This window comes from Biomphalaria glabrata, chromosome 6, assembly GCF_947242115.1.
Source record: "Biomphalaria glabrata chromosome 6, xgBioGlab47.1, whole genome shotgun sequence".
NCBI classification, from domain to species: Eukaryota; Metazoa; Mollusca; class Gastropoda; family Planorbidae; genus Biomphalaria; species Biomphalaria glabrata.
The window spans coordinates 10,683,254-10,696,392 of record NC_074716.1 but is presented as its reverse complement, the minus strand read 5'-3'; the positions used below and the strand labels follow the sequence as shown (position 1 = coordinate 10,696,392).

Below are 13,139 nucleotides of genomic sequence, written 5' to 3'. Positions count from 1 at the left end.
ATCTTCTCTAACCCTAATGAAGGAATAAATGGAACGGTTGTTAAAGTAAGCGACTAATGAATGGAACTATTAAAATGTATGGAAACACGGCTTTGCAGCTATTGCGAACGGATGTATGAAAAATTATTTTCAAAAACAAATTTTTTAATTAATTTGATTAAAATATGAAAGAATGGACAATAACTAGTAAGCTCACGTGTTCAAGTATAAAACTATCTTTGTGAAGAGAAGAGAAGTTCTGTTATCTTAGAGTTGAATTAGACCTAGGAATAGAGAGACATTTGGGTCTTGTTTAATGAAAGAATATAGGTTAGGGCTTCTAAATCCATAGATATAAGGAACGAGTTTATGTACAATTGCATTTAAAAGACAAATTTAAAGATTAAATTTATAAAAAAATGAAATCAATACACTATATTTTGTAATTTTCATGTGTCAAAGTAAAAAAAAAACTATCTGTGTAAACTGTAGTTCTTAAAATTAGATCTAGATCTAGATCCTTTCGATCTTCTCTCTTGTAAACATGGCCTAGATCCATGAAATAGTAATACTTTCATATAGTTGGCAACTTGAGGGTCTTAAGTTTGTATTTGGGCTACTATACATATGACACGGTTCCAGTTAGTAGCCAAGGAATATTTATGCTAAGTTCCATGAGGATTGGTGAAACGGTTTTGATTTCTATACGGATGATATATGAATATACATACATACTTACAGAAATACATACATACAATCATACATACATACATAAATGCATACATACCTACATATAAACATACAAACAATCATTCATACATACATACATTCATACACACATACATACATACACACGCCTTACTTTCTACTTTATAATACAGATGTATAAAGTTTTCGTAGGCAACGTTTAGGAACTGAAACCTCTGACCCTCGATTTAAAGGAAATTTAGCACAGAAGGTAAAACTAAAGTAGAAAAATAAATTTTAGATCTAGATTAATATACCTCAAAATTACCGAGAGAATTCGTTGGTCTTTTAGTTTTAGATCTATAATACTTGTCTATTTCAATCTAATCTTTTATTCTAGGTTACACACATTCCTTTTATTACCTTAGTCTTGCAATATGAGCGCTGTTTTGCTGTTGGGTCATCTCGATTTTCCCTGGTCTATAACGTATCCTTGATGGCTGCCTGGTCGTGCGGTATGCGCGCTTTATTGTTGTTGGGTCATCTCGATACTACCTGGTCTATATTTTATCCTTGATGGCTGCCTGGTCATGCGGTTTGCGCGTTGGACTGTCGCTTTTTGACTTATCGAAGGTCCATGGTTTAAACCCTGCCCGCTCCCATCCCTTGTCGCTCTTCGCGAGGTTTTAACTAGGAAGTAAATAATCTTAAACTCTGAAGGAACATCCGAAACATCTAAAACAAACACAAATATTATCCGCTGCCATCCTCCATCGTCCTGCGACAGGTTTGGAATAGTATGTAGATTATCTTCAATTCTGATAGTACACCCGAATTTTGATAACCGTTTTACAAACATTTCTCAAGATAGTTGTAATAGAATATAAATTCAGATATCCAATAATCAAACAAAAGCTTCTACTTGCTATGTGGACCCATGGGCGTACCCATTAATCTTACATATTGTTAAGTGTAGTACATTATATTTAAAACTTGAAATAAAATAACATTTTTGTCCCAAGTCTATACTATGTTATACATTATAATGTTATTTGACTTTTAAAATTAATCATGTATTTTTCAGATCTGTATGTATGGAAAATGTGTCAACGACCCATACGCTCCACATGATGATGGTGTGTAGTTTAAATTCTTATATATTCTATTTCCTAAACCTAAATACCGACTTTCGAATTGTTTTGATGCGTTCATCAAAGAGCTAGAAGAAAGAAGGCACATTGGCCATGTCAAGATTAATTTGGGGTGGGGTGTGAAATTTTCTCTTTGCACATACACATACAGTCTTACTAAACTACAAAACTGATCCTACCAGACATGGGCGTAGCCAAAGGAGGGGGTCGGAATTTAGTGACTATTTTTTGCTTTGATTTTGGTGAGATTTTAAGATTAATTTATCTCTTGCCCCAGCACAACCAATGGGGTTTTGAGTTTAACCCCCCCCCCCCAGGGGGTTTGGAGGTTCTATAAAACAAACAAAAAATTATAACGACCATCCCCCAATTCCAAGAGCATAGCTAAGGAAGATTTAGATTTTAAAACCTCCTCTGAATTTTTTTCCGATAAAAACCACTCTTTAATATAAGACTAAAGCATACATCAGCCACCAGATTCTATGAGCGGGGTTTGAAACTAAAAAAATACCTCTTCAAATTAAAATAAAACAAGTTATACACAAAAATTTTATGAGTGTGGCCAAAAGGGGTTTTGAGTTTAAAACCCCTCCTCCAGGGGACTTTAAGCTTAAAATACCTCCAGATAGTTTTGAGTTTAAAATCCCCCTTCAGATAGTTTTGAGGTTGAAAACCTCTCTCTTCAATATTATTATAAATCAAACTACGGTTATCAAAATCTATGAGTATAGCTAAGGGTGTTTTGAATTTGTTAAAAAAACATTCAGAGATTTTTTAGTTTAAATACCCCAAAAAAATGATTTTGACGATAAAACTTCCAGTTTTAACTGTGTACGTATATTTTTTTTTGGTAGACAGGCTGGGAGGACTGGGGATTGTTTCAATGATAACACGATTAGCCTTCCAAAGCATGTGTTTCTTTCGAGGGTAAGGCAATAAAGACGATCTAAATAATATTAAAGTCCGTGCTACAGACATTACCATACACTGAGATGAAAAAAAAATACAATGCAAAACAGATACATTTATTAACGAGCTAAAAAGTGTGTACAGATATTTATTTATTTAAATTTAAATATATTAGTTGATGCCCGTACTATGATACAATTTTAATATTTAGTATATAAGTATACAGCCGAGTACACTTAAACCATTCAATAAGCCCTTTAATTATGTAAGTCTATTTTTATCGGCCCCGAAAGGGTAAAAAACGATATTAGTTTTATGTGGCCTGTCTATCTGTCTGTCCGTCCTTTCCGTTTAGATCTCAAAAACTAGAAAAGAAAATGAAAATCGTTTTAGATCATTCAAAGAGAGGGGGGAGGCGAGGGTGTGGTTCGCACCGGTCTTCACCATTTTGAGGGTGGCAAACAAGTTGGAAAAATTATAGTTTGGCAAAAGCAACACATTGGAAAAGAAACGAAAATCTCTAGATATATGCCCAAATATGCCTAGACACATTCAGATGGTAGTTTAAGTGTAAATGACACAACACAACGTTATACCATTTCTTTCATAAAGATAGACAAAGGTCTAGGTCTGTAAATATTTTACGATGTATATGAATGACTTAGAAAACTAAATCTAATAATAGTTTGTTGTTTGTTTTCCTAAAATTCAAGAGACTTGCTTATTCGGAGACGTACATGAAGATCACTGCAAATCATTGATCAGTACATTTGTAGGCAACTGTTACCGTAATGAACACTATGACCTCTGCTGTGGCACATGCAACAATATGTATAGGCCCATTTTAGGTAAGTACAAACTTCTTAACGACTTCTAATGTCAACTCCTGTGTAACAATAATAATCATAATTAACTAACCATACCTACCCGTACCCATCCCTAACTAGCAATACACACACTAACTACCCGTACCCATCTCTAACTAGCAATACAAACACTAACTACCCGTACCCATCTCTAACTAGCAATACACACACTAACTAATCGTACCCATCCCTAACTAGCAATACAAACACTAACTACCCGTACCCATCTCTAACTAGCAATACAAACACTAACTACCCGTACCCATCTCTAACTAGCAATACAAACATTAACTACCCGTACCCATCTCTAACTAGCAATACACACACTAACTAATCGTACCCATCCCTAACTAGCAATACACACACTAACTACCCGTACCCATCTCTAACTAGCAATACACACACTAACTACCCGTACCCATCTCTAACTAGCAATACACACACTAACTATCCGTACCCATCTCTAACTAGCAATACACACACTAACTACCCGTACCCATCTCTAACTAGCAATACACACACTAACTACCCGTACCCATCTCTAACTAGCAATACAAACATTAACTACCCGTACCCATCTCTAACTAGCAATACACACACTAAATACCCGTACCCATCTCTAACTAGCAATACAAACACTAACTACCCGTACCCATCTCTAACTAGCAATACACACACTAACTACCCGTACCCATCTCTAACTAGCAATACACACACTAACTACCCGTACCCATCTCTAACTAGCAATACACACACTAACTACCCGTACCCATCTCTAACTAGCAATACAAACACTAACTACCCGTACCCATCCCTAACTAGCAATACACACACTAACTACCCGTACCCATCTCTAACTAGCAATACAAACATTAACTACCCGTACCCACCTCTAACTAGCAATACAAACATTAACTACCCGTACCAACCTCTAACTAGCAATACAAACATTAACTACCCGTACCCATCTCTAACTAGCAATACACACACTAACTACCCGTACCCATCTCTAACTAGCAATACAAACATTAACTACCCGTACCCATCTCTAACTAGCAATACACACACTAACTACCCATACCCATCTCTAACTAGCAATACAAACATTAACTACCCGTACCCATCTCTAACTAGCAATACAAACATTAACTACCCGTACCCATCTCTAACTAGCAATACACACACTAACTACCCGTACCCATCTCTAACTAGCAATACAAACATTAACTACCCGTACCCATCTCTAACTAGCAATACAAACATTAACTACCCGTACCCATCTCTAACTAGCAATACAAACATTAACTACCCGTACCCATCTCTAACTAGCAATACACACACTAAATACCCGTACCCATCTCTAACTAGCTATACAAACATTAACTACCCGTACCCATCTCTAACTAGCAATACACACACTAACAACCCGTACCTATCCCTAACTAGCAATACACACACTAACTACCCGTACCCATCTCTAACTAGCAATACAAACACTAACTACCCGTACCCATCTCTAACTAGCAATACACACACTAACTACCTGTACCCATCTCTAACTAGTAATACAAACATTAACTACCCGTACCCATCTCTAACTAGCAATACACACACTAACTACCCGTACCCATCTCTAACTAGCAATACAAACATTAACTACCCATACCAAATCCAAACTACCCTAACAACCCATATCTAATTCAAATAACCAATATTAAACCCTGACCAATACGAAACCTTAACAACTAACACAAATCCTAATTACCCATACCGTTCCATAACAACAAATGCAAAATGCTAACTAGGCATACCTCGCACGATACACAACACTTTAGAGGCGCTGTTTTGACTATGGCCATTTTGGCGATGACCTTTTAGGTGCAAGGTTTTAAGTCAGCGGTTCTCAATCTTTTTAGCTCCCAACTCTGCTTATGTTAAGGCCTTAGCTCGTTTGCTTGGGCCCCTGACATTCAACCAGGCACATTCGTGCTTACAAGAAATAAATGACTCACTGGTAACAATGTAAATATTTAATGATATGAATATAAGTTATAATGACAAACTAATGGAGTAATGACATTGAATTTGGAACATTCTAATATTTTGAATTTTTTAATTAAACAATAATTCTACACTTTGCTATCCGACCACGTGACACACAAATGCTCGCAATCACACCAAAACACACTGCTGAATCTAGTACTTAGTGTAGAACTCTAATCCCATACTAACTCCCAGTAAACACAAAGTAAAGACAAACTAAAAAGGCCTAGTAGACTATCACTATGGCATCGAAACCACTGCGAAACGCAGTCATGCATTAGATACTCACCCTAAACAGGGAACACAGAAGACTTTCAACAAACGTTACACCAGCATAACAAAAACACTCCATCAGCTTACAAGCAAGGCAACAAAAAGAAAGTGCGTTTAAAAATAGTGCACTTAATACACATTGGTGCTAGAATGCCATAATCTACGCACCGACAACTCCCACCTCAAAACTATTTTGGTTTTATTTGATATTGTACGAATAATAGTTTGAACTCTAACAAGTCAGAGTATCAGCCGAGAATACAACGAATGCTTAACTCCTCCATTATCATTAGTACTAGCTCCCGCGGACTTTTTTTTAGTTCATGAACAATACTATTATATATAGATGACATTTTCAGTTAGAGATCAATAGCACTAGGTCACATAGACATTTTCAGTTGAAGAACAAATTGACTAGGTCCCGTGATCACTTTTCGTTAGAAAACAATAGTACTAGGTTAATTGGACATTTTTAGTAAAAGAAAAATACTACTATATTCCATGAGAAATTTTCAGTAGTAGAACAATAGTGCTAAGTCACGTAGACATTTTCAGTTGTAGAACAATAGTGCTAAGTCACGTGGACATATTCAGTTGTAGAACAATATTGCTAAGTCACGTGGACATTTTCAGTTGTAGAACAATAGTGCTAAGTCACGTGGACATTTCCAGTTGTAGAACAATAGTGCTAAGTCACGTGGACATTTTCAGTTGTAGAACAATAGTGCTAAGTCACGTGGACATATTCAGTTGTAGAACAATATTGCTAAGTCACGTGGACATTTTCAGTTGTAGAACAATAGTGCTAAGTCACATGGAGATTTTCTGTTGTAGAACAATGCCAGTCTGGCCTGTCATAGATAAACGTCTTGAAAATTATTTTTGGTCATAATTTAAACTACTTTATTATTTTTTTGAAAAAAAATAATAGTAACAAATAACATTTAAAAAATGTGTTTAACAAGAAAATAAAAAATATTTTAAAAACAAAATTTATATTGATTATAATCGCTTCAGTTTATTTGTATTAGTCATGCAGTTAAATGTGTAACAGATCTAGACTAACAATGTGATTATAAATATTTTTACAAATTTTCTTTATTCAGAGCTATTTTATGCCTTTAGCTTTCTCAATACGCTATGATGATCATATCACTTGAATAAGCCAGTTGGGAAACTTTGGGAGGTGGGGGTAAGGAAGAGAGAATATCTTGTGGGATTTTACTATAATTTCTTTCTGAAAGCAAATTTTAATCTTGATCCGATCTTTTTGTCAGACAGACAGACAGACACAGTTACTATAAGTTTTGTAATAAAAATTGTCTAATAAGTTATATTAAAGGATCAATGTTGACAACTAAATAGAATACTATCAAAATAAGCAAAATATTTTTTAAAGCAAAGTTTTTATTACGAGTTGTGATATCAATTAATATGGAGGTGAGGTGTTTTAATGGTTATGGTAAATTTGTTTTTTATTTTAACGCTTCTGGGTCCATAAATCTCTGTTGGGTACCTGAGCTTATTTGTTAAAGTATTTGTCTGCTGTATGGGCAATATGCTAATCGCGGACGACGCAGTGGTAGTAGCACACTCACAAAATGAGCTTCAGTTACTAATGTCCCTCTTCCCTTAGGCCTATAAAGAGTATGGCTTAACATTTAGAACGAAAAAAAAATGTTATGGGACCACCTGACTCAGCACCAACATCCATCCCCAAAGACAATAGCAAGCTGGATGCCGTCAATGAATTCTGTTATCTTGGATCTACAATTCAAGATGACCTGTCTCTAGAAGAGGAGAGAAAAAAAAACGCACAAGGAAGGCTGCCTCAACCCTCGCTAGACAAGAGTTTGAAAAAAACAGAAGCTCACTACATACAGAGACAAAAAGGAGGACTATAAGGCATTCGTTCTGAGTACACTATTGTACGGCAGCGAGTCATGGACAAGGCAAAAGAGAAAAATAAACTCATGCCATTTTCGCCGTCTACGAATGATGAAAATCAAATGGAAAGAAAGAGTGCCCAATACTAAGATCCATGTGTGAACAGGTATTCTCAGCATCTTTACAGTCCTCAGACAACGCCGCCTGCACTGGCTTGGACATAGTCGCTTGATGGACGACAAGCGCATTCTCTACGGGCAACTCACGTCTTACACAATATAAACTGGTCACCTCTGTTACATGGATGTAATAATAGGGACCTTAAATTAGTGAACATTGATACTGATCATTGGGAAGACATAGCCCTAGAACGCACTAGATGGAGGAGAAAGTGACAAAAAAAAGCTATAGGCAGCGAAAATAATGGGCCTCAGCTCTGAACGAAAAGCGTGCCTTACAAAAAAATGGCCAGCTCCTCTACCACTAAAGCGAAAGCCAACTTAATCTGCGATATTTGTGGACGAGAGTGTCTCTCTGAAATAGAGCTCCACAGTTACATGAAAAAAATGTTCGAGATGAACTATAGTCGCTCTACGACTGAAGGAGGCTTACAATAAGGCGCTTGGAAGTTTTGGTAGCCACATGACACCTAGCTCGTTAACCGTCAGGTAAAGAAAAAAAATGTCCTCAAAATCATCTGCCTTATAGATCGCAAGGTCTAAAAAAAGGAACAATAATATATCTGTGCTATTATAAATATTTTTACCAATTATTTTTTGTTTAGCACATAAATAATTTTTTTAAAATGAAAAACCTTACTTTAATTTCGAAATTTCGAGGTTACAAGCCTCCTAAAGGTAACACTGTAACACACTAACCACTGTGCCATTGAAGTGCTTATAAAACCTTCTTTTTTATAGTTTTCTTTTGTTCGATTCAAAATGTACAGTGGCAGATTTTTTTTTTTTCAAAGTAATAAGGGGACTAATTTAACATAAACTTCATCATTCAGGTACAATTTATTTCCCTTGTTCGTTACCAAATAATATGATTAGTTAAAAATAGTCTATAAACTATTTTTTTTATTTGATCCGAAATCTGATGTGGGAAAAATAACGTGTAGAAACTTGTTATCAGAGTGACAGACGGACTTTGTAAAAATTACTTAGAAAAGATTTGCAATTTGATTTTACATAACTATTGGTGCACAAAAATTATTATATTCTCTTTATATTCAATGGCTTGATACGTACTTCGGTATTTAGTAGCCCAGACACACCAAAATCTCTCATTTTAGAAAATTTCACATCTTTATAATTCTCTATTGACTTGAACCAGGTTGTGAATACGGTGACAAAAAAGAAAATTGTCAATCATATCACTGTGTTAAAGAAAAAAGGACATGCTGTGGCACTTGTAATTACGGTACACCTTTTACCCCAAACACCAGAAGAACAATACCAACGAGGATCACATCAAAGAAACCACTTCTGATTCGTAATTCGCCAAAAGTGTTAGGAGGTAGGCCAATTTGGTACGTCTATTGTTCACGTTACGCATCTGTATACATCTGTCTAGTCTAGATCAGAGGATAATAAGAAGGAGGGGGGGGGGCGGGGGACAAGCGTGCATGATGCATCGGGCGAGGCCCTCAGGGGAGGGGGCGCCATACGCAGCCTATATTTTAATTTCATTGTGATGTTCATAGAAAAATTGGGGTTGGGGCGCCAATGATTTAATTTCACGTTTTACTCACTACACCTTAGGTCTAAATATAATGGTATTATGATTATTAGGTACTATGATAATGAATATATATTTCGACAACGTTGGATAGCATTTTGATTGTAAACACTGTAGAAGTATATCCGCTCGGTTAAATCAGACTATACAAAAATGTATCAGATTGTATTCTTTATTATATTAGAATTAAACTTAGTAAAATCACTTTTATTCCGACATGTCTTGACCTTTGTATTTTACTTTTAGCGTTTGAGGCACTTATGTTCAGCTTAATTAACATGAAATGTAACCCCCTCCCCCCCAAACACACACACACATGCATAATAATAATAATCTTTACGGTCCGTAAGGAAATTTCTAATACAATTTGCGCATAACAACAAACAAAACATTATATAACTATAAAAAAATGAAATGTACATTCACACCAGACTCACTTATAATTAACATTCGAAAAGTTTATATCACATTGTCTCTATTTAATGATTTGATTGCCATAGGAAGAAAGAGTGTTTGTGTCTGTTTGTCTTTGCTATCAGTGTCTTGTATCTCTTTTGTAATGGTAAAATCACAAAATCCTGACCCAAAGGATAATTTATTTTTTTTAGATCCTTTAAGCTTTTTTATGGATGCTTTTCTCAAACAACTGCCTAATAGGATTTTTGTGTTTTTTTTTGCTAATGATTTTACCAGCAGCATTTAGGATTCTATGTAGTATATTTTTATATTTTTATTTTAAAGAGTCTACCTCAAAAAAACAGGCATCGGAGGGGGTTTAGCGATACTGTACAGCAGGGGTGGGCAACCTTTTTGTATCGAGGGCCGCATTAAGACAAATTTGGGAATTTGGGGCTGCAAATGAATCTATTTATGAACTTACAACTTAAAAAAATACGCTAGTTAACTTTGTTTATTGTCTTTTTAATTCGTACGTATACCGTATTATAATTCACTTTTCATTTTTTCACACTCCCAATTGAGGAATTACAGCAAGAGTTAGCAATTTGTGAAACCAATTTTAAGAATTTAAAAACAAATTGCTATTGTACTTTTACATCACAAAATTTAAACACAAATTCCAGTTGTACTTTATTGTAAAATATTCGACTGTTTACCCTTGTGCGTAATGTTCCGAAACAGTGAAACTAGGTTACTAGTTGTTATACTTGTGACTGCTTTCAAATTACAGTCAGTCAGCATCGACCTGTGATTACACTTGTTTAGTTTCCACAAAACAATACTTGTTGACATATGTCTTTGTACCCAAATAATGTAAAAATTTAGCAGCAAACTTTATTAAGTGTGGAAATACAGCTTCTGGCACCCATAAACCCTGTTAGAAGTACTGACTTGAACTTCTCGTTCAGAAGTTCTTTGAAGAGCGTCTGAAAAGCTAAACAGCTGTGCGAACTTAAGTATATTTTATAAGTCTTAATTGGAGCGTAACAGTGTGCGAATTTCGGATGTATTTTTATACTTCATTGGTCTCTAGATTATGACACTAATAAATAATAAATATTATTACGATTCCCTCTATTATGCCTTCTGTAAACACTGAACAACACAAAACAGCTAACACAAGAAATTGACAAGAGTTCCAAAGTACAATGTGGTGGTTTGATGACCCAATACATCAACAGCCTATACTTCGCAATTGGCTACACTAACACCAAATGTTTAGATGTACTAAACAGAACTACCTACTAAACTCTCCTAGTCTCACTGTCTACTCTAAGACAGCTACATTCTCGAGGACTCACATCGTGCCGCACTGTCTTGTGTGCCTTGCTGACCTGGACTAAACTTCCTTTTCTTACACACTGACACTGGTCTGTGTAAATATTATATGATATAACGTCATTGTTTGTTGTTTATGTTTTGTGCGAAAGCAAAAGGATTGAGCGAAAAAAAAAAGATAGTTTTTCTATGTCTACTAATAATCACAGTCTCGTTATTATTATAATTACTTTTAATTAATGTCTACAGCATGTTAATGTTAACATGGGCGTAGCCAGGGGGGGGGGGTTTGGGGTTCAACCCCCCCCCCCCCGAAATGAAATCCCCCCCCCGAAGGGGGGGGGGGAGTCGGAATTTAATGACTGATTTTTTTTGCTTTGATTATGTTTATTTTAGGTGAGTTTTTAATACTAAACCATCACTTGCCCCAGCACAACCAAAGGGGTTTTTACTTTAAAACCCCCTACTAGGGGGGTTCGAGTTTAAAAACCCCTACCAGAGGGGTTCGAGTTTATAACCCCTACCAGAGGGGTTCGAGTTTATAACCCCTACCAGAGGGGTTCGAGTTTAAAAACTCCTACCAGGGGTTTTGTGTTTAAAACTTCCTACCAGGGGTTTTGAGTTTTAAACCCTCTACCTGGGGTTTTTGCAGTTAACTCCCCCTCTTCTATAAAACAAAACAAAAAAAAATGCAAACGAAAATCTACTAATTCCAAGAGCACAGTTAAGGAAGATTTTGATTTTAAAACCCCCTCTAAAATTTACAATAAACCCCCTCTTCAATATAAAAAAAAAGCTAATTACACACTCAAAATGTTATGAGCGTAGCTAAATGGGTTTTGACTCAGATTTGAGTTTAAACCCCACTTCAGCGGGGTTTGAAGGTAAAAAATACCTCTTTAATAATAAAAACAAAGCAAATTATGCATTTAAAATGTTATCAGTGTAGTCAAAGTGTTTTGAGTTTAAACTCTTCTCCAGTGGAGTTTGAAGCTAAAAAGTACTTCTTCAATATAAATAAAAGCAAATTACTCACTCTAAAATCTACGAGCGTAGCCAAAGGGGTTTTGAGTTTAAACCCCCCGCCAGGGGGGTTTGAGGATAAAATATACATCTTCAGTGTAAGAAAAATAGCAAATTACGGACTCAAAATGCTATGAGCGTTGCCAAAAGGGGTTTTGAGTTTAAACCCCCATTCAGAGGGGTTTGATGCTAAAAATACCTCTTCAGTATTAAAAAAAAGCAAATTACACACTAAAATTATTTGAGCGTAGCCAATCTAATCGGGGGTTTTGTGTTTAAACCCCTCTTCTACAGATGGCTTTTTTTTTAAGTTTAAAACCCCTCCAGATGGTTTTGAGTTTAAGATCCCCCTACAGAGCATTTTGAGGTGGAAAACCCCCAACAGAAGATTTTGACGATAAAACTTCTCTTTTCGATATAAAATCTAAAGCAAACTACAGTCACTTAATTCCAAGAGCGTATTCAAGAGAGGTTACACATTTTTACCAGTGGCAGGGCTCCATTAATAAACTGCAGTGAATAGTCATCTGCCGAAATTGAAAAACACAAAATGTGGCTCAACAAAGATGGCTAAGACAGATTTTAGGAGTCAGTTATAGAGATCGGGTCTAAATCAAGGAAATCCTATGCCGAACTGGGAGTCGACCCATTAGTAGGATTGTGAGAGAGCGATGCATGAGGTTTGCTGGACATGTTCTTCGACAAAATAAATTACGCATAAGAAGAGTTGCAATGATATCCTAGTACAACTTGACGCCACTCATTCATGGAGGCCTCATGGCAGGTTGTAAGAGGCTTCAGACATTACCAGTGACAGATTTTTATGGAAACAGCTTGACGT

General features: G+C 35.9%; 1 protein-coding gene across 4 annotated transcripts in view; it reads left to right on the top strand.

Moving 5' to 3' along the window:
• Positions 1–13,139, top strand: part of LOC106078253 (uncharacterized) — a 115,174-nt gene that overhangs the window by 67,265 nt on the left and 34,770 nt on the right. For all 4 annotated transcript variants that reach the window (XM_056031563.1, XM_056031564.1, XM_056031562.1 and 1 more), the window contains exons 13-15: positions 1,751–1,802; positions 3,440–3,574; positions 9,134–9,316. In XM_056031563.1, coding sequence (XP_055887538.1) covers positions 1,751–1,802; positions 3,440–3,574; positions 9,134–9,316 — 370 coding nt within the window. The remainder of the gene's footprint in view (positions 1–1,750; positions 1,803–3,439; positions 3,575–9,133; positions 9,317–13,139) is intronic.